General features: G+C 33.2%; 1 protein-coding gene across 1 annotated transcript; it reads right to left on the bottom strand.

Annotated features, from left to right (window-relative positions):
- Window positions 1–7,455: 7,455 nt before the first annotated feature.
- Window positions 7,456–11,324, bottom strand: LOC125200464 (protein SUPPRESSOR OF MAX2 1A-like). Its single transcript, XM_048098106.2, has 3 exons — window positions 9,742–11,324; window positions 9,316–9,610; window positions 7,456–9,228 (listed from the first exon to the last, which is right to left on the bottom strand). Exons 1-3 carry the CDS (start codon window positions 10,950–10,952, stop codon window positions 7,621–7,623), a joined length of 3,114 nt encoding a protein of 1,037 aa, XP_047954063.2. The 5' UTR covers window positions 10,953–11,324; the 3' UTR covers window positions 7,456–7,620.
- Between the last annotated feature and the right edge of the window lie 10,380 nt (window positions 11,325–21,704).

Genomic DNA, 21,704 nt, shown 5'->3' with positions numbered 1-21,704 from the left:
GGGCTTTTGATATGGCCTTGGCAAATATGGGCCTCAATAATTGGCCGAAACTGAATTTATTGGCTTCTTTAATGGCCCACTTCATTAAATATAACAACTAATTGGGCTTCAGTCTGTCTATACCACATTTTCATGGGCTTTGGATATGGCCTTGGAAAATATGGGCCTCAACAATGGACTTGAGAAGATTTAAATATAGTTCTTATAATTACAAGCGACTTACTGCTTTTATTGTATATTTCCATCTAGAATTTAATAAAACTGTGTTTAATAAATTAAATAAGTAATAAAATAAAGAAAAAGAGAGAATAAACTAAGTGAGATTAAATATTTTATTTTAAGCCATAAATAGAAATAACTCAAATAACTTGAGACATTACAAAATATAATGCAATTCATTCAAGAGTAAAGGCCAAAATTGGCTCTGAACATATGTTCATTTTACGATTTTGGTCCTAAACTTTATCTTTTGAATTTTTGCATCCTGAACATTTCAAATCGAATCATAATTGGTCTTGGACTAACTGTTCTGTTAGTTTTTAACGGTAAACGGGTTTAATCTCGATTTTGATCAAATTAGACTGTTAATTATGATTTTTTACTCCCTAATTATTTTCGTAATTATTTTCTTTAAATTCTTTAAAATATATATTAGGAGTAAAGGCTGTTGACAAGAATGAGCACAAGTCGTGCTCTACAGAAATGCTTTAGAGGAATAAACTCCTCCACATATGACTTGATAAACTACCCTAAGAGAATAATAATGAATCTGGAAATAATATCTCGATTCTCGGCTTTATTTGACTGAATTGGAATAGACAGAAACTGAATAGCAAAACAGGAAAGGAAAATCCTCCGCGGTGGCCTAATCCTCACGAAGGAGGCCTACGAGAAAAACTCGTCCAATAAACTGATCTCTCCAAGATGATGAGCTACTCCTACTGACCCACCTTATATAGGCAGCTAAACAAATCTATAATAATTCAAAATAACAATAAAATCTTAGAAATTGAACAAATAATTAGGCGAGATTATCTTGGGATTTCCCCACTAACTACTTCCCTATTATTCTGGCCAAACCACTCCCCTCCAACAAACATTCGTATCAATATAACAACGAAGAACTAAGTAAATAACCAGCATTGCCCTATTCACGAATTTTCGTTGTAACTAAACATTAAACAGTACAGGTAAAGAAACTTCATCATAAAAACTAAACATTTATTCTCTTAATTTAAGCACTAATCTAAAATTAGTTTGCAGCAGCGATGAATGCCGCAGTTTCGCGAAACCCTACGATTTGATTCAGCGGAGTAAATGAAAAATTCGACTACAACGCCGGAGCGAGAAGCGGCGGCGATGGCTGGAGAATCTTCTCGACGCGGCAGAGCGGCCAGAATTTGATGAATTCATGGAGCTACCACCGCGATCGGGCGAGAAAGAGGGAAATTTTCTGCAGAATTACAAATTAGGCTATTCCGACGGAGAGAAGCTGCTGAGGAGTCGGAAGCTGAAGAAGGTGGCGGTGAAGCAGTGGCGGATCCAGGAATTTATATTCGGGGGTACGAGTAGTCAAATAGGAGTAGTCGAATAGGAATAGGGGTACATTTTAATATAAAATTAAAATTTTCTATATATATACATAATAGTACTAAATAAATTTTTTTTTTTGGGCGGTCATTTGAACCCCCTACCACCTCCCTCCGCCATTGCGGTGAAGGCGAAATCAGCGGTGGTTTCGCCGTTGGAATTCGTCCGCGGCAGCATTGCCCTATTCATGAATTTTCGTTGTTATATTTTGAAGAATTTAAAGAAAATAATTAAGAAAATAATTAGGAAGTAAAAATATAATTAACAGTCTAATTTGGTCAAAATCAGAATTAAACCCGTTGACCGTTAAAAACTAACATAACAATTAGTCCATGACCAATTGTGATCCGATTTGAAATGATCAGGATGCAAAAATTCAAAAATAAAGTTTAAGATCAAAATCATAAAATATCCTGACCAGTTTTGGCCTTTATTCTTCATTCAAATAACTTGATATTGGAGGAGTATTCTTTTTTCAAAGACACGTGATCCTAAATATGACTTTATGCATAACACATGAAAAATAATTTCGAATCAAAATTATTAACCCAAGCCTAAGTCAAATATTTTTTTGTGATTTTCAACTGCAGAATGCTCGATTATATATTTATCTATGATCTCATGTACTACAATTTATAACAAGATCCGAATGTAGATGTCACACTAATTTCCTTTTTAGTTTCTTATAATAGATGTGTATATTTTTTTTCTTTTAGAAAAAGTTCTCTCACAATAATTGATAAAGCTATATTTTTTCTATCCATTTAACACACAAACAATATTTCCTAAAATTTCGTGTCATCATCCAAGTGTGATATCTACTTCGAGATAGATGAAGTATTTAAAACATGATAAACCAGAAACAAAAGAAAAATTTGTTTGGTTATTATAAAAAAAACTATTAGAGTATATTGAAAGCATATTTCGAGTCTGCTAGCCTAAAACACTTTTCGATTTTTTTTTTTTACATGTATTTTGCTTATTCATTTATGATATATTCCCTTTATTTTAAAGTAGTAGAGTCATTTTTCTATTTTGGATGTCCTATAGTAATAGAGTTATTTCTTTTTTCTGTAAAAGTATTACCACATTTTCTTACTCTTACTTTTCCCTCTCTCTTACTTTATTATCTCTATTTTTACCTATCTCATGCTTTATTATCTTTTTATTTAATACATTACACATCTTTTTCATAATTTTGGTGCCGGAAAGAAATGCTTCCATTACTATGGAACGGAATGAGTATTTTATAATATTTTTGGTTTAAAAGCAAACAATTCTAACTCGTTTGCATTCTAGACTGAGTAGTGGACATGTTTATCATAATAGGTGACTCGGTTAGTACCTTGCAAAAGTAAAACTAAATTTTACTGTCTCATTATACTTTGGTTACCTATCTTTAATTATTACAATTTCAGTCTAAAATATTTATTTTACAAAAGAATACTAAATATATATACTTATGGATGAATATAGGGACTGATTCCAATGCCAACTTATTTAAAATGAGAACTTAGATAACTGAAAATTACATAAATTCATTGATACAGTAACATCATTTTGTATCACAAAACATATTATGATATAAAGTTACATATATTAAATTAGAAACTGATATGTTCTGTGATATAGTTATGAATTCTAACTTTAAAGAAGAGTGATGGAGATGTTGCATGGAAATTAAACTTTCCCTCCCCGCGGGACGATTTTTATTTTGACAAATTTATTTGCAAAAACGCGTAATCAATTTTCAAAGAATGATTTCTCAGTTCTCACTGAATAATATGTAACTAAACTCACACGCAAGTGTACTCTATATGCAACCAAGCATCATGATAAAACTGATAAGTCATCCACCAAGTTTTCTTCCTTTACGTACGTGTCCACCCTAATCAAATTCACACCAAACGCGTATAAATAATCTCTCATATTTTTATAAAAAAAACTTCTAACCCAATCAATTTATTAAGAATAAGACAAGTATGATATGATATGTTTGTTAAACCAAAAAAAGAAAAATACAAAAACCCCTTTTTCAAATTAAAGATAGAGAGATCTCCCCATGGATTAGAAGCATTTCCCAATTCGTCTATGTGTGGCCTTGAAACAATCACCTTTATCCTTCTTCCCTACTATACACGCTAAATTGATGAATGCAAGATAGATATGTGGGCAGTTATACATCATTATTTGACACGACAAATATCAATATAAAAACTTAATATTCATGCCCTCATGTATGAAAAAGGTGGTCAAACTATTCATATATATGCACAAATTTAAGTGGGACAATGTAAAAAGAAAGTGATTTTTGGTCGGCCTAATAAATGAAACCACATGCATGTCACAACCAAATTGCAATGAGCCACTTTGCTTCTTCGGATTGTGAGTATGTCACTTGATTTCTTCTTCCAAGTATGTAGATGTGCATGTTATTTTTGAAATTAATTCTTGGAATTAATCGATCCACGCTTTAATTTATAATCGTGTTATGTTTATTTTTTTGATTTTATTTGAGTTTTTTTATAGTGGTCTAGATTCGAAGTATGTGTCTTTTTCGAAGTGCCCTCACGCATTAATTATTGAGAGGGAAATGGGGATTTGTAGTGACTCCAATTTTGGTTTTAATTTGTGGCTCTTGAAACCGCCAGTGGGTCTTAAATAGGTGAGTTAGTTGTTAGATAAATATAACATGTCGACTATAGTGGAAAAAGAAGATTAGAAAGGAAAAAGAGTTTCAGTTTTGCTACCTGTTATAAAAGTGATAAAGTCAAGTATATTTCTCCGATTATCCTTAATATACTTATACATATAACTTGCTAATACAAAAGTAGGGTCAAAAATAAAATTTAATGCTAAATAATAAATTAAATATTAAACAAATTCGGTGTTTTCAATTGGGTAATTGCTTATACCCGATTATATTTTTCAGTGGGTTAATCGGTAACACCTGATACTTGTTTTCCCAAAATATAGTTATCTGGACCTAATCGTGATATCTGAAATTACGGGTATCAAATACCCGACCCGATAGTTTTTGGATCAGATCATGTATACACGATATGCGTTACCCAAATGAAGTAGTAGTAGTTATTAGTTGGACGCACTTATTTTGACACAAAATTTGAAAGTATAAAAAATAATTAAAAGCGTAAACCAATATTCTTTTCGAAACTGATGAATCCTTAGTTAGAATGGGATTCCAACTCAGAACCTTTTGAGTGAGATTTTGAGAAGAGTTATTCTTTGGAGAGCACAGTACAATGAAAGTTGTAAGCTGTGTTCGGGGAGAGTTATTGAAAATATACATACCAAATTCAAAAGACCAGCAATTTCAAAATTACTGGCAGTGAATAAACAAAATATTCTCTGCAATATTAAATATCTCAGCAATTATTAGCATTGTACTAAAAGCACTGTATCATATATTACTGTTTGATATCATAACAGTACAACCCCAAATTTTTTTAATATAAGAATACTCATGTGGACTATTTACATGCTAGTGATCCATTATAGATAAATAAATATATAATGGCACTTTTTTTTTGTAAATGCACTCATACGAGATGTATTGCAATCCGTTGGGGTCGTGTATTAAATAAAGACAACAAACATATCAATGTTACTTTCAGACACTTAAATAGTTATGCACACAGTTGTATAAAACAGTTTTAATACATGAATTATGTATGTCGGCAATAATAGGATAAGTATGAAAATGATATTTGCAACAGTAAATTGAGTTACATTCTTCAATTAAAACAATCTTATAATTCGTAATCAATTGTTTACTAGTTTCCTAATTAATTTATTCAAGCAGATTTGCGAGCAACAATCAAAAACCACCGAGCATTTTCCAAATATGGTGAATATAACGACTGTTTTTTTAGCAACACTAGGAAATATTTTCGGCGAGAATAGTTTGCGAGTAAATTTCCGAGGATATTGGTGCTCGGATTATTATCCACCGACATTTTTCGACTAAAACATAATATGTTCGTTGTATTTCGAGCACCCGTAAAATGTGCTTGCAAATGGTAATCAGGTGACAGTTTACGAGTGACACAAAATGTGCTTGTTATGTTGGTAAAAAATTTCCCGAGCACAACTACATGTGTGCTCCTAGATTTCTTAGCACAATTTATAGGTGTACGAAAATTTTTAATATGCAAGACCAGTTTCTTCTTCCTCATTTTTTTTCATTTCCATTTTTCTTCATCCTTTTTTCTTGGTCCGATTTCTTCGATTTGCAAGTGTTTCCTTTAAGATTTTGGTCCTTAAAACCATCAACTTAGGCCAAATTTTGGTATTTCTCCCAAACTTTAAAATCGGTCTAAAATATCACAAGTTTAATATTTTGTTTGTTATTTCCCATGGCAGATTATGCATCATATCCGACTAATTTAGGTGCATTTTTTTTACCCTAGTTAGCACCACTAAATCAACGTTCTACGTGATTTTTATCCTACTTACCATAAGAACTTAGAAGGTAGTGATCTAAAATATCATAAAATATTTCACGATTACCCACGTAGAATAAGTTTTGTCGAAGATATCTTATTTGGGATGAATTGGGAGATAACACACATAATCTAAATTTTTTGATATTTTAGACTAATTTTAAAGCTCGTGGAGAATACCAACATTAGACGAAAGTTGATGGTTCTAAGCACTAATCCTCATTTTCTTTTTAGTTTGTCTCACAAAAGATGTCATATTTAAATTTTTTAGAAAAAAAATTCTTTCACATCAATATATAAAAATATACTCCATCTATCCCAATAAAAATGAACTATTTTCCTTTCTGGGTTGTCCCATTAAAAATGAAATGTTTCTAAAATTGAAACAACATCATGTCTACTTTTTCATCTTTGTTACTTTATTATCTCTTCATTAACTCACAAAATAACACTATTTGCAATCTCGTGCCGAAAAGTAAATATTTCAGTTCCAATGGGACAGTTCTAATGGGACGGTTGGAGTATTTTCTATCTTTATTTAATACACAAAATAATACAGTATTTCCTAAAATCTTGTATCATCCCCGGATGTAACATTTATTATGGGCGTGAAGAGTATTTATCAAGAATCATTCTTAAGTAGGAGTATTTTTTTTGAAGCCTAGAAGCCATGTGTGATCAAACGACATACTAATTTAGAAACTATTTATGATTTGTGGCATATTTAGATGCAATATACTTTCCCGTTCTAAGCTACTTGTTTCATACTTATTTTATTTTGAATTGATTCAATCTACTTGATTTTATTTTAGTAAAAAAAATTTATCTTTTTGTTTTATTCTCTTTTTCACTCTCTTATTTTACTAACATTTTATTAATTTAACATTAATTTTTTAAATAATAATGTATTCAAAAGATATGCATGAATTAATAATTTAAGACGAAGGAAGTATGTGGAACATATATAAATTGATTGGCTCCCTCCGGCATCAAGAGTTTAAATGGAGGATATGAAAGACCGACGCAAAAAAGGAGCATTGGATCCACTTGAAACCAAGGATCGAAAGGTCAAAAGGCGTGACATTATTTAGTTGGGGTGGCGACACGTTGCACGTGCAGAAACGTGACTGCTGCAGAGCCTTTTCGTTACATGGGCCCCACTTTTTACCAAATTAATCAAAGCAAAAAGTTCATTTTTGACCGCCAATTAGTACGAACCTTACCGAACCCATTAACTATCCTTTTACAGCACTGACTCCAGAATCAGTCAACAACTTGAAATTACCACAACACCCCCCTCCCTTCGACAAATCAAATAGCCTCGTGTTTATTCATCTTCTTCCTATTCAAACATTTATGGCACTAATAGTAAAAGCAATTAACAAATAGTAGTGCTACAGTATAAAAAGAAAAGTAATTGTGGTTTGAGATTCGTTAACCTGTCAACATCCCTCTCTTAACCGTTACACTTCTTTTTACTCCTTTTCCTTTTTTTCTTTTTACTCTATAATGTGCCAAAGAGTAGCAAAAATATTTACAAATATGAACCCCAACATCAACAAAATTATCATACCAGAATGCTGCTAGGCAGCCACTCGCTATTCCCGTGGCTCTTGCCCCGGTCGCTCGAGCCCGACTCCACCACTAGGCGAACTACCGAGTTGCTATGGTCTCCGCACAAGGACAGCTGCGCCTTCAGCTGGTCGAAACTCGGTGCAACAACTTTCTCAATCCATTCTTCGAGGCTGCTCCGGTCGTGCCACAGCCCCCCTAAGATCTTCTCCAACACGTCGTCTTCCACTTGTATAGGCGGCGCCTTCTCACCCACGGCCATGGAGTACTTAACCGTGATTGTTTTCTTGATTTCCCTTCGGACAAAAGCCGAGCTCACGGGCTTGAACGCTATGGCATCATCCACATTGCTCACGAGGTCATGAGGCACAGATGTAACAGAGAAGTGCCCATTTACAAGGCTGAGTTCATCCTCGTGATCGAAGGTCAGGTCGCTCGAATTGTTCGAGCCGTCAGTTTTGTCGTCCTCGACGAATGCTGATGCGAGGTTAAGATCCAAGGACAAGCCAGCTTCCGATTCCCTTCTTGGCTTCATTGACCTATCATCATCCTGCAACCAATTAGGTCTGCGTTTCGCACTCTTTTCTCTAACGATCAGTCCCAATTGACAGCCACCGGTTGCTACAGACGCAAGCTTCTCCTCGTCCACAAACCTACCTTCTCTTACAGCGTCGGGATTTGTTACAGACCAATCTCCAGTGATGAGGAATATGGCATTGCCTAGGCTGACTTCACGGCCATGAGAATCGGTGAGCCTGCCTCTCTCAATCGCCCTCTTGATGTTCGCACGGACTAGCATATCCGCTTCATCAATGTCCTCGAGCATGATCACCAAAAACGGGTTTCTTCGAACAACCTCTGCAATCCGGTCTACAGCTGTTTTACCTCGGAAACTAATGTCCAAATCTTCATCATCCCGTCGTTTGCCTAGGCATATCATCACAGGATTAACCCCAAACATTTGATTGGCCAACACCGTTGCCATCTTCTTCTTCCCAACTCTGTCCGGCCCCGTGAATAACAACCAAATGTCACCCCTCGTTCCAGTACCACGTCGTTTCCCATTCCCCAATCTGCATCGGGTGATGGCTGAGGCCACAGCGGACGCTGCTTCAGCCTGCCACCACGCCTTCTCCATGAGCCCCTTGAGCAGTTTCTTGTACGTATCGGCATCCAAAGCGTTAGAGAATTTATCAAGCAACTTAGTCTGTGGCTCGGACGAGATGCAGCCCAAGAAGTCTTTAGCATGATCCTCCAAAGCTTTCTCAGGTCCGTTGTCCAGTCCTTTCCATCCAAGATTCAGATCGGTTCTGACTGGGCTTGTAGGGGAGCGATTGAGGAGATCCGCAGGTTGGCTCGAAGCTTGATTCATATTCAGTTGTAGAGCTGCCCCGAGAGGCTTGGCCATCTGCAGCTTCGGCTGGAAGGGCGAGCGCGACAGAAGGTTAGGATTATACAAGCTCGACATAGACAGAGCAGGCGGATCAGCCCTATCGAGCCGAGTATTCTGATGAAAATTTGGATGAAGCTGCAAGCATGTCTGCCTCCATTTCTTCTGCAACTCCTGCATCTTCTGCTTTGAAAGAACATGTTGATCCTTACCCTGTATATATAAAAATCATCAGCTCTAGACATAATTATATACCGAACATAACCGGATTTTGTAAAAGACACGAGCGTAAATAACAACCTGCGATTCATCTTTCGTTATAGCATCAACCGCGTTGAGTTTAGCATTCTGCAACCACGCAGGCAGAGACGGGACTGTGTCCTGTTTCGCCTCGGAGAACGATTTTTCAATAGCTGCGAGCTTCGCCTGTTCCTTTTCACAATTCTCCGAACATTTAGGACAAATGGACAATCGTTGAGTAGCGCCCGGGTTTTCAAATAGGCCCCTTGTTAGAGCCGGCAGAGGGCTCGCTACCGCCGGCTTCAACGGATTCAAAGACTCCAACGGATTGCTCAATATTCTCTCAACTCCAAGCCTAAATCAGAAAATCCAAATGAAAATTCAACACAACCAAATCAGTGATGCTCAAGTGAAAACTCAGACACAAAAAGGGGAATAAGATCCATCAATTGAAATGAAACAAGAGTGAAAAAATTGAATTCAAACCTGGGAAACAGCGCAGGCAGAGGCGATCTGGAAGCAATAGGCACAGCCTGCAGATCCCAATCAATCTCCATGGATGAATGATAAACTTGGCATCTCAGATATGTCTCACAAGTTGCAGTTCCAATTAACCAGAGCTTATTGGTTTCTCCGCCGAATCTAGCTAACAGAGCCTTGATCCCTGCCACCGCCGCCCTCGCCGTCTCCGAAACCACCGGCTGCTGCTGCTTCTGGTGCTCCACCAACCATTTCAAATCCCCCAAATCAAGGATCACTCCACCGCCCCTGATTCTGCCCTCGATCACCCCTCCCAATTCTTCAATTTTCGATGCTATCTGAATTTTATCGGATAAAAGCCCTAATTCAATTGACACAATCTCAACATTTTTTAGAATCGAATCATCCCCAATTTCCCTGTTGACTATCTTCCTCAGCAATTCCTTCACCACCGCCTCCGGCTCCGAATCGCCGACAAAAATCGGGTTCCGTTTCCTGCTTCTCGACATTATCTCCAAAGCCTTCTTCAATTCCTCCCCCTTGGCAGCCCCGGAGAGGCGCGGATTCAGGTACACGCTCTGATTTGGCTGCGGAGAGGTTAATTGGCCGGGATTTGGGAGGAGCCTAGGTCCGATTCCCCCAATTCCAGCTCCGAAATTGACATTATTGGAAGCGACGTGGTGGTGATTGTGATGAGAATGAGGGGTGGAGGTGCTCAAGGACTGCTCGATGGCGGCCTTGACGGCGGGGCTGGAGAAGCTGGCTTCTCGCATCACGCGGCTGACGCTGGGGTCGTCGAGGATGGAAATAATCAGCTGCTCGAGCTCCACCTTCACCGCGAGAAGCGGCTGCTGCTGCTGCTCGGGGCAGCCGCGCCGCTGGTGAGCCTGGGCCCGCTTCAGCGCCGCCATGAGGGCGTTCGAGATCGGCGGCTCGGCTCCCGAGCCGTCCACGTTCTGAGCCGTCGGCAGCCGCTCGAGAGCCACGCTGAAACAGAGCTCCAGCGCCCTGCACTGGAGCGGGTGGCTCGAATTCGGGTGGGACCGGATGCAGGCCTGCCGCAGGAATCCGGAGGGCGAGGCCAGCAGCGTCGCCGCCACGTGCAGCGGCGTCGTCTGGCCGTGGTTGCGGCGGCTCGCCTCCGCGATTGAGAGGTTGAGAACACTCGCAGCCTCTGGCGTTAGGGTCTGCTGAATAGTGCTCAAACCTGCTCTCATATTCCTTCTTCTTCTCTACCAAATTCCAAAATTGGCTTCGAAATTCCCCAAATTCTGAGCTCAAAATCGAAAATTGGATCTTGATTCAGTTGAATTGGAGATTGACGGATTTGTTGGGCTCTAAAAATATGATCTTTTTGTGAGACTAAAAAGGTGTGTGTGAAATTCAAAGGGAAAAGGATAGATCGGACCAGCCTCCTTCACACAAACGCCCCTCTCTCTCTCTCTTCTCTCTCTTCTCTCTCTATCAGAGGGGTTGAAGATATGAACACCCTCTTCTTTAGCATTCAATACACACAAAATTATCCCTTCCACAACAGATGGTGATGGCGTAATAAGGCTTTTATTATTTTTCTAATCAAACTTTTTCTCCCATTTGTGGGGTGACATAATAATGAATAAAAAGGAAAAGAAATAAAAAGGAGACAGTACAATATTCCTATTTAAATAACAGCATAAAAAGCCAAAAGGTGCTAAAAGTTTAAGTAAGAGGAGTCAGAGAAACAGAGCATGCAGTGTTTGTTTTCTTGTTTTATTTAAATAGGCTGGGAAAAAAAGAGGATGAGGAAGAAGGAATTTGTGGAAATTAGAGCCTTGGAACTACTCTCAATTTCATGAAACTCAAGTTAATGGCCACGGTTAGCACTTAGCATCAATTTATATTAATTATCTCAATATGTAAATAACCTTGTGATAGTAGAGAATAAAATAATATAGTTACTGTGATATTATTATAGTATTATCTTGGGAAAGATTATGGAAAGGTGAGAAAAGAAAGATAAATGAACCTTTTAGGCTAAGATGATGACTGGTAACTTGGTAAAGATTGCTCTCTCTCTCTCTCGCTTTTCTTAATGTAACTCGCTCTCTTAAACATTCATTACTAAAACTGTACATTGACTGCCTTTTTAGCCCTCACTTTATTTGTGATTAGTTCGCATCTATCATTGACAAAGTGGAATCCCAAATCTATTAACCTGTGCGTGTTGGCACGCGCTACTAATATTTTAGTGTTTAGCTCACTTTAAGTGAAATATTTCTAATTCAGCACGGAATTCATGCAACATTTCTAATTCAGCACGGAATTCATGTAGTATTATTTAATAAATAAATAAATAGAAACAATAAAGTATAATAGAGAATGAAAAAGTAAAAAAGAGTAACCATTCTACAATTACAAATATATCATTGAAATATCTTAAATAATTGTTATATTTTTTTTATTTCAATCTATTCTAATATAAAAAAATATTATAATAATACTTTAATCACATTTTCTTTATGTTTATCTCATATTTTACTAATTTTATTATAATGGTTTTAAGCCATCCTTAAATTCTGTATGGAAATGAAGAAAGTATATTTCAATAGATTAAATAGTGAAATTAACTATTCATTTTGTTAATATTGAATGTATTTTTATAAATATATAAGTATAATATTATTTTATATATTAGTGAATAGAGAGTAAATAAATAGAAAATGAAATATGTATTTATTTTTTATATTTTTAAAAAATATTACCATAATATTTCAAAAATTAAAACTTTTTTGAATTGCATGAAAGAACTAAAGCGAAAGCAATGTTAAACCATGACAACCATCGTAATTTCCTCAAATGTGTCTATCTACTTTAATGAATTAATACGGAGTACTTAAATATATAAAACTGAGTAGTAATATGTTTACGTACAAATTTTATGTATTTGAAAGCCACATAGGATCACTGAAATATTTTTCCGTGGTCGCAAAAAATTTAATTTTGAATAAATTTGATGTAAAAAAAAATCATCCGCAGCAAGCTACAATTTTCTCAATGTCGATAATTCAAGTTAAATATATAAAACTGTGTCAGTTTTGGATAAATTTAATATTATTGAACTTACAATGTAATATTGCGTTAATTCTCATAATGGAAGTGTTTTTTATTCCTTTGCTGCTGAAGAAACATCGAATTAATAGATTCTTTGCTTTAAAGACTATGTTAAAATAGTAAGAGTCTCGACTTTTAAATTCTTTCTATTTTTTCATCATTACCTGAAAAAATAATTTTATTATTATTCATCATTTTCACTCCAATAAGAAATAAATTATCACATCAATATTTCACAAATATAGATGGCGAAATTCTTTTTTAAAAAATGAGGGAAATAAAACAAGAGATTAAAAGGAGAATTTTCTTATCCATCGTTTTTCCATGATCAAATTTCTTATCCAATTAGCATAAGAAACTTGATAACAAAAAAATCTAACTTATGTAGTAATTGAAGTTTGATGTCGATTAATACGAGTCATCTATGCATTTATGTTTATTGATATAGCTTTTTTAGATGGTGTACGTAAAGATTTCTTTTTGTAATAGTCAATGGAAATTATTTAATTATCAGTTAGTCCTAAGGAGAATGTGTAGTTTATATCAATGTCTGGAACTATTAATAAAGCTGACTTTCTCAAGTTGTTTATAATTTTTTTAGTAGAAACCTAGTTATATAATAATTCCATCTTGAAGTAAAAGCATGGCCTCTAACTACATTTAGTTGCTAGCTAAACTAATAGCCATTAACTAACTCGCACAACTTGATTAATTAGCAATTAAATAAAACATAGATGTGACAAAGTTCAAAATACACTATAAAATAGGTAATTTCCAAACAAAACGTGGAAGCTATATGATAATTTCACTCCTTTAATTTAATGTTACCTAATTTTATTGCTACACTAATAGCAAAAATGCAAGATAGGGATGTCAATATAGTCTGAAATTTGTGGGCTAACTCGAATAGCCTTTTAATTGTAGAAGGTCAAGGATGAAAATTTCTAGTCGATAAAATTACAATCGGATTAGCCTCGATAGTAGTATATGTTTTTTCCAAGGCATTTCACTAGCCTTACAAACAATCGCGAACTTTAGCAATTTTCAATCTAATTATATTCTTCATTTAATTATATTTAAAATTTCAAGAATAGTTAGTTACGTGCTCCTATTTGCTATAATTGATGTATGAAAACATGAATTCAACAAAAATACATAAAATTTTGACTTTCTAACTTGAAACATGTTTTTGATATTACAAATCAATTAAAGGGTGTTATAAAAAAACTAAAGGGAGTTATTTTGTTTGAATTCGTTTTATTTATAGTCAAGAGTCGTGTATATATGAAATTACATAACTAAGCTTCATAATAAATAATTAAATTAAAGAAATTAAAGTTAGTTCCTTAAGCATTAAATCCTTTAATTAATGTACAAATGTTTAAAACTTCATAATAAAGAGAGTAATTATGTTATATGACATAAAGACAGGGTCCAATTTCATGAAGCTGAAAAACAAACAATATATGTGTACGTAAAAAAGTTATCAAACTTATTAAATCTTACTTCTAACTATTAAATTCCTGTTTTATTTGCTAAAATTATTATTTAATGTTTTTTTAGTATAGTAATTAATTTATATGCAATAGTTTCTTATTTATTTCTCCACTCATTATTTCCACAAACGCTAAATGTGATTATTTTAGAAGAAAAAAATGTTTCAGATCGTATTAAGAAGTCAAATAGTATATTTTGGAGCATTCCAACTTTTTCTCCTACTTTTATATCTCTTCTATGTATTCAACTTCAAACTTCAATCATTTCAACTCTATTGATAATGGATGGAGTTTATAGAAAATTTAATCATAGATGATTTTTAAAAATCAATAATTGCATTTAGCAACTTAATTTTGTTTTATCCTATTTTTCAACATTACTGCTGTAGTGCAGCACGCGTAAAATATGTAATGTGAAAGAGTTGATAATTTGAGAAGCATTTTTTTGGATGAAACAAAAAATTGAACTTTTTTAGCACGCAAACGCAAGCCGAAAGTCCATCCCACATTACCCCTTTTTACATTAACACTATGCTTTTCCCTCTCTACCTTTTTAGTGCATTAATCATTTTGGGCAAACAGAACTTAAAAGGTTTACTTATCACATTAAAATTAGATGGTTTTCTGAGATGATATTAAAATAAAATAAAAATAAAGGACGTTGTCTAGGACTTTTTCTAGTCATTTATAATTCACTGGATTAACTAAGGAGGTTGAAAACATCTTATCATGTTATATCCATATGAATTGTATAACTCTAACCAATTGCTAATTTACTTATGGATACGTGAGGAGAAATAAATATTACTTCCTAGGTTCCGTTTTAGATAACCATATTCTTGAATAACACCTGAGTTTAGATAGAGTAGTATATTGTGATAAAGTAGAGTGGAAAAAACGACTGAATATTTTAATAAGTAGAGAATAGAGAAAAATTTATTCTCAAATATAAAAGTGGACATCTTCAGTTACATAAAATGAAAATATGGTCATCTTATGAGATGGAGAGATCAAATATCTTATGAGATGGAGAGATCAAATGACAATACTTCCTTGGTCTGAACTTTTAAAGGGTCACAAATTTTAATGCGCAATTTGGTAACATAAGAAAGATAAAAAGAAAACATGATTGACGTAATATTGGTGAAGAGTGAATCACATCTCATTAGAGAGAATTTTTTTTATTAAATTGAAAGTTTATAATTTATAAAGACAACTAAAAAAATGGAAATATTTTATATGGAAGGAATATAGAAAGATAACAAAAATGTTAGGAAAGGCGATGTCCTTTAGAAGGACATGAATGAATGTGACAGAAAAATGAAGGGTGCTTTTTGTCCAATTGAAAGCATACTTTTAATTTTCATTACTTTTTCAATTTACTATTCTCCATGGAGCAGTTATTATGCATGCGTCTTCTTTTTTTGGGTGGTTTAGATTCAGTACGTCTTATTGCAGTTTTAATAGCATCGTTAATTAAATGAATTTGGATCATATCCCACAAAATATATATTTAATTTAACTCATTCTTTTTTAATATTTCATTTTTTTAGTATTTTTTTAATATCTCATTCTAATTGATATTTTTTTAAATAAAAATATCATTCTCTCTACTTTATTCTTTTTTTTTTACTTTATTATCTTTTCAATAAATATACAATATATTTAAAATTTAATGTCAAATAAAAAATGCTCTACTTAAAATGAGATGAAAAAAAATATAATTATCATATTATTGACATTAATTAAAAGAATAAAATATTGAATAAAAGTAAATGCAAATAATGATATGCAAATAATCCATACAAAGAATAACTATACAACAGGCTCAAGCAAGTACGTGAAAGGTGCTTGCTGATTGTGTGCTAACATAAGATATGTAACGTGGAATATCATTTATATGAATAGTGATTAATGCATAACCACTTCTTAATACATATCTAGAAACCAAATTTCAACCATTAGATCAAAATATGAAAGGATGAAACTAGAAGGATTTTGAAAATATTTAATTTACTATAAAGGCGTTTAGGTTAACACCGTGTTTTCAAATCTATGTTATGAGCTAATACATCCTTATAGTTCACTAAAACACCCTTATATAGTAAACTCTGTATTTTCTAAACCGAAAGTTTTAAAAGTCAATATCAACCTTCCATTTTTTTGTCTGATAGTTCAAATTTGGGCTCTAACTATGCACTAAAAATGTAGTGGCTACTCTAATGCATAACTAAGACTAATTCTACACTATTAGATCTTAAAATGAGAGGATAAGATTAAAGCCCTTAGATTTTAATAAATACTCCCTCCGTCCACTTTAAGAGTAAGATTTAGTTATGACACGGGTTTTAAGAAATTGGTGAAGCGTGTAATAAACAAAGTGAGATAATGGTCGTTATGAAACTAGAAGGATTTTGAAAATATTTAATTTACTATAAAGGCGTTTAGGTTAACACCGTGTTTTCAAATCTATGTTATGAGCTAATACATCCTTATAGTTCACTAAAACACCCTTATATAGTAAACTCTGTATTTTCTAAACCGAAAGTTTTAAAAGTCAATATCAACCTTCCATTTTTTTGTCTGATAGTTCAAATTTGGGCTCTAACTATGCACTAAAAATGTAGTGGCTACTCTAATGCATAACTAAGACTAATTCTACACTATTAGATCTTAAAATGAGAGGATAAGATTAAAGCCCTTAGATTTTAATAAATACTCCCTCCGTCCACTTTAAGAGTAAGATTTAGTTATGACACGGGTTTTAAGAAATTGGTGAAGCGTGTAATAAACAAAGTGAGATAATGGTCATTGGAGTGTGTATTAATTGAAGTGAGATAGTGGAAAGTGAGACCCTTTTCACTTTTTGTATGTTTAGGATTTTGTTTTGTTTTATTTTTATGAAAGTAATGGCATTTGAGTGTAAATTTCATCAACAATGAGGTTAAATTTTATGTCCAGATATGGTAAATTCTAAATGAAACTCTTAAATTGGGATGGACGGAAATGACAAAATAAGACTCTTAAACTGAGACGGAGGGAGTAGTAGACAAAATATCAATAAATGGTAAAATCATCAATTTATTAGAAACTAGTAATTTTAGTAGTTCTTGCTATATCAACATAGTGTATTAAAAATATCTACACAATGACATATGTATATGAACTCAATTACACTAAAATATCGACCGAGTTATATTGATATTGTATTCTTTTTAGTCCGTCCCACAAGAATATGCACTTTCTAATTTTGGATCTCTTTTCTCTCTAATGAGGTGGGACCCATTCTCCACTAACAATACTTTATTTACTTTTTCGCTATACTTCTCTCTTATTTTACTAATTTTGCATTAAAATCCGTGTTAAACTCAAAGTGAATATTTTTTGGGGACAAAGTATATATTTGTTGATAGTAAAAGTGCTTGTTGAAATATACAAAAATTCAAATAAAATTATCAAATTTTATCATTTGAACGTTATTCGAATATAGTATGCAATTGAGATCTAGTTGGAATCCTTCCTTTAGTTATCATTTTTTTGTCGACATTTCTAAGGAAAAAAAATAAAGATCCTAATTGCATATGTTCTTATTGAAATTTTGATAATTTTATTTATATTTTCAATATTTTCAATAATCAAGTGAATGTCAACCTACTATCATAAAATATCAATGCATGCATGTAAAATATCAACATAATTTTACTAATATACCACGTCATTGTGTTGACATTTTTCATATATTATGTTACTATCATCAGAATTACGAAAACTATCTTATATAAAAATTGATATTAGTACCCTTTTATATTAAAAGATTATTTTTAAATTAACACATAACATCATTTCAAACTATTAAATCATTAAAATTCTATGACCTAAATTTGATTATAGTTAGCATTTACGGAAGAGTTATTATTAAATTACATCCCTATATATCTAATGGTTACTAGTTTAATATTTTCTCATGGTAGTGTTACAAATGCCCATTATGACTATATAATCTGAAATGTAAATGAGGCAATGACACCCATGCCATTATTAGAATTATAGCAAACTCATAAGGATTTTGCTTGTAAAGAAAGACTAGTTATTTCTTGCATCATAATGTTATGATTAGAAATAATGTATGTGATATGGAAAAGGTTCATTCGTTTATTTGGCTGTCCATGATATTCAATTATGCGATCTTGTAGATATACATCTATAGTCACAACATTTTATTATTTTCATATTTACTTGGATATACAACAAATCGTCTAAAAGGACGCTCTTTTCATCATTTCACAAAATAATACTCCTAGTAATAAATAAATTCTTGGTAAACATAAGGCTCTTTATATTTTATTTTAATCATTTATGAGGATAAATGTGTGTTGTGCACGTGGGTGGTGGTTCATAAAATGATAGGGTGAAAACAAAATATAGCAGCCTTGAATAAGACGCTTGGAGCTTTAGAAAGTCATGAACGTGAATTAATGATAATAAAAACTTACTTTTCCGCTAGCGATTTAGGCTGTTAATTAAATACTATACTGTTACGTGTTATCGGTGATCAGACAAAAATATATTGAAAAAAATACTTATTCTTTTTCGACTATTTGTAAGAGAAAATTATTAGAAAAAAAAATCGACAATCCCAAACTATCTACTTCTAGATCAACGAACTTTTCCAAAGAACTGATAATTAATTTTTGGGAAGCAATCTACTCCATAGCACTTTAAATGTCACGTTGTTTAATTATGGCTAAATATAATAAGAAGAATTTGGTACACCTATTATCACTAGAATACTAGCTTAAAATGTCCAAAGTATCTACACTTTTCTTAATCTTACCTTTTCATACTTTTAATTTTTTGATTGATTCATGACGAAATATGATTATGATTTGATATAGGATGGCCATATTTCTATAATAAGCCAGTTATATTAGAGTTTCTCTCAACACTAAGGAATAAACAGATAATGAGGTGTGCGTGAGTTAACTAAGCGGTAAAGAGGTAATGCATGAGGTTAAAGGTTTTGGGTTCAAGTCCTTTGTCGCGCGGTCTTTATATTTAAATTCGTTTACCAATTAAAAAAAAGATAACGGGAAAATAAGAGAAAGAAACAAAAATAAATTGAAAGAGATTATACGAAGATGGAAATGCATGCGTTGGTGGCGATTAACGTGTGAAAAAGTTGTATCCAAATTCACAATTTTCAACCTTTCACTTTAATACTTTCTCAAAGTGGTGATAATGATATTTTCGCGCTGGACTCCTCACTTTCACTTCTTATCAAAGCGTTTTATCTATCATGGGATTCTTGTTCTCTACTTATGTCTTAAAATCATATATATACTACTATTTAAAATCATGTTTTCCGAAAACAACACAAACAACAACATGCTTGATCTATATTCTCTATTTAATCTCATCCAAATAGCCGCAACAAATTAGTTGCATACCTATCGAGATTATATTTTGGGCAATAATTTCGCCATACCAATTAAATTGAATAAATAATACAATTCTTCTTCAAATTACAAACGAAACGGCCACAGGCCTATTACACCAATTATAACCTTTTTCTTTATGACATCTGAAAAAAATCATATTCCTATGGTTTTATTTCCATATTTCACCGTAACAAAACAATAAGGTATCCATTTTTCCTTTTCTTTCCTAATGCCCTTCATGAAAATACCCAAATACTTCCTTCTCATCTAAATTACACATCAAAATCATCTTCTTTAAATCATCACGATAATTTTTTTCCGAATTTTACTATAGTGAATCCTCCCAATGATTTCAAGGGTTCCTTCAAGTAAGAAACTAAGATCCAAGCAATTTATCATTCAATGTAAAATAATACTCTTGTCGGGTTCAATATGTCCACTTTTCCTTTTTAGTTTATTCCACTCAAGATATTCACTTTTTATATTTGGAAATAAATCTCTCTCTCCTCTCTTCTCCTTTTTTTTTCTCTCTACTTATTCCACTTAAGAACTCCTGCTCAAATCGCGTGCCATTGGAAATGTGGACATCTTGAGTGGTATAGATGGTGTATATCCATTGGAATGACTACTGTAGGGTTTGTTTATTCATGTCCCCAAGTTTTCAACAGTCTTATTGATGCACTTTTTATTAGCACAAAAAATATCTGCAAGTATACAATAGATCTAGTATAGCTAAAGGTTAGTACCGGATATCGAACACTAGGACTAGTTTCAAACGAATGAATTTTGGGATGAAATTTTGCAGAGAAATAGATCATATATCATAGATCATACACACCAAATTTCACCTAAATCTAGCTACATTTGATCAATCCTGTCATCCAATCAAAACAGTATAAGAGCAAGGACCAAAGATAAATAAACCTAATCCAATGAAACAATAAATCAAACACCAAGTAGGCAACTACGCTATATGAAATCATATTGATGTGATTCCATTAACCCAATGATTTTGCCATTTTGATGATTGATCTATAATTTGAAACTCAAATCAAAAGGAAAAATAAAGATAGAATGAATCTAGCCTTCAAAAACTAGATCCTAAAGGAATTGATGGAGGAATTAAAGATTGAGAATGTGAATTACGAGGATAAACCCATTGATGGAGAAAGAACACCCTAAGCTAATTTCACCATGCTAGATTTATCAATGGCTCCACTACTCAAAGAATTCACAAGCTTTTGATGCATACCTTTACTTGATCGATACTTGATTAAATTAAGTGATGAAATAAAAAACCTATAAAATACGAATTAGATAAGAACTCTCATAAAGAAGAACAAATCTCACAAGCTACAATTTTAATCAGCAACCAACCAACAAAATGAAACAAATGACTATTTATAGTTACGTCTTCATTCCCAAGAAAATGGTCCATAAAATACAAGCATAAAATTGACGGATAAAACACCCGGCCGGGCGTTCAGGCACTTTTCAATCACATGCTCGGACAAACATTAGAGAACTCCAAGTAAAGAGCTCACAAAATTAACTGTCTATATATGCAATTCATCTATATATATCTATAATACAAATTAAATAATCTACGGAGGCAATGCAATCTCTCTATATGTACAATGCGATTTCTCTATATCTACAATGCAATATGGGGAATCCATTTACAACGACCATTAATTTATATTGCATTATAGCGTTAATAACTTTGCATGTTACGTGACATGTGACAGCACAAGATTGAAAGAGTCACTTTAAAAAAATTGGAATTATATGCAATAATAAAGAAATTAGAGAAAGAAATAAGACAGGATAGTGATGAATAAAATACCAAAAGATAAGGAAAAAGAGTATTATGGTGCTTGTAAATGCCCTAATTGTATAAACATTTCTTTAGAAAGCATAAAGCTAAATCATGTAGTACTACTAC

The sequence above is a fragment of the Salvia hispanica genome, chromosome 4 (assembly GCF_029641045.1).
Source record: "Salvia hispanica isolate PSC_SH4W2 chromosome 4, Shi_PSC_v1, whole genome shotgun sequence".
Taxonomy (NCBI): Eukaryota; Viridiplantae; Streptophyta; class Magnoliopsida; order Lamiales; family Lamiaceae; genus Salvia; species Salvia hispanica.
This window is presented reverse-complemented; position numbering and strand designations above follow the sequence as displayed.

Coding starts and splice junctions, on each gene's coding strand:
- LOC125200464 (XM_048098106.2), bottom strand. CDS start 10,952: ATGAGAGCAGGTTTGAGCACTATTCAGCAGACCCTAACGCCAGAGGCT. Junction 9,611..9,741: donor CTGCCTGCGCTGTTTCCCAG/GTTTGAATTCAA, acceptor TTTCTGATTTAG/GCTTGGAGTTGAGAGAATAT. Junction 9,229..9,315: donor TAACGAAAGATGAATCGCAG/GTTGTTATTTAC, acceptor TTATATATACAG/GGTAAGGATCAACATGTTCT.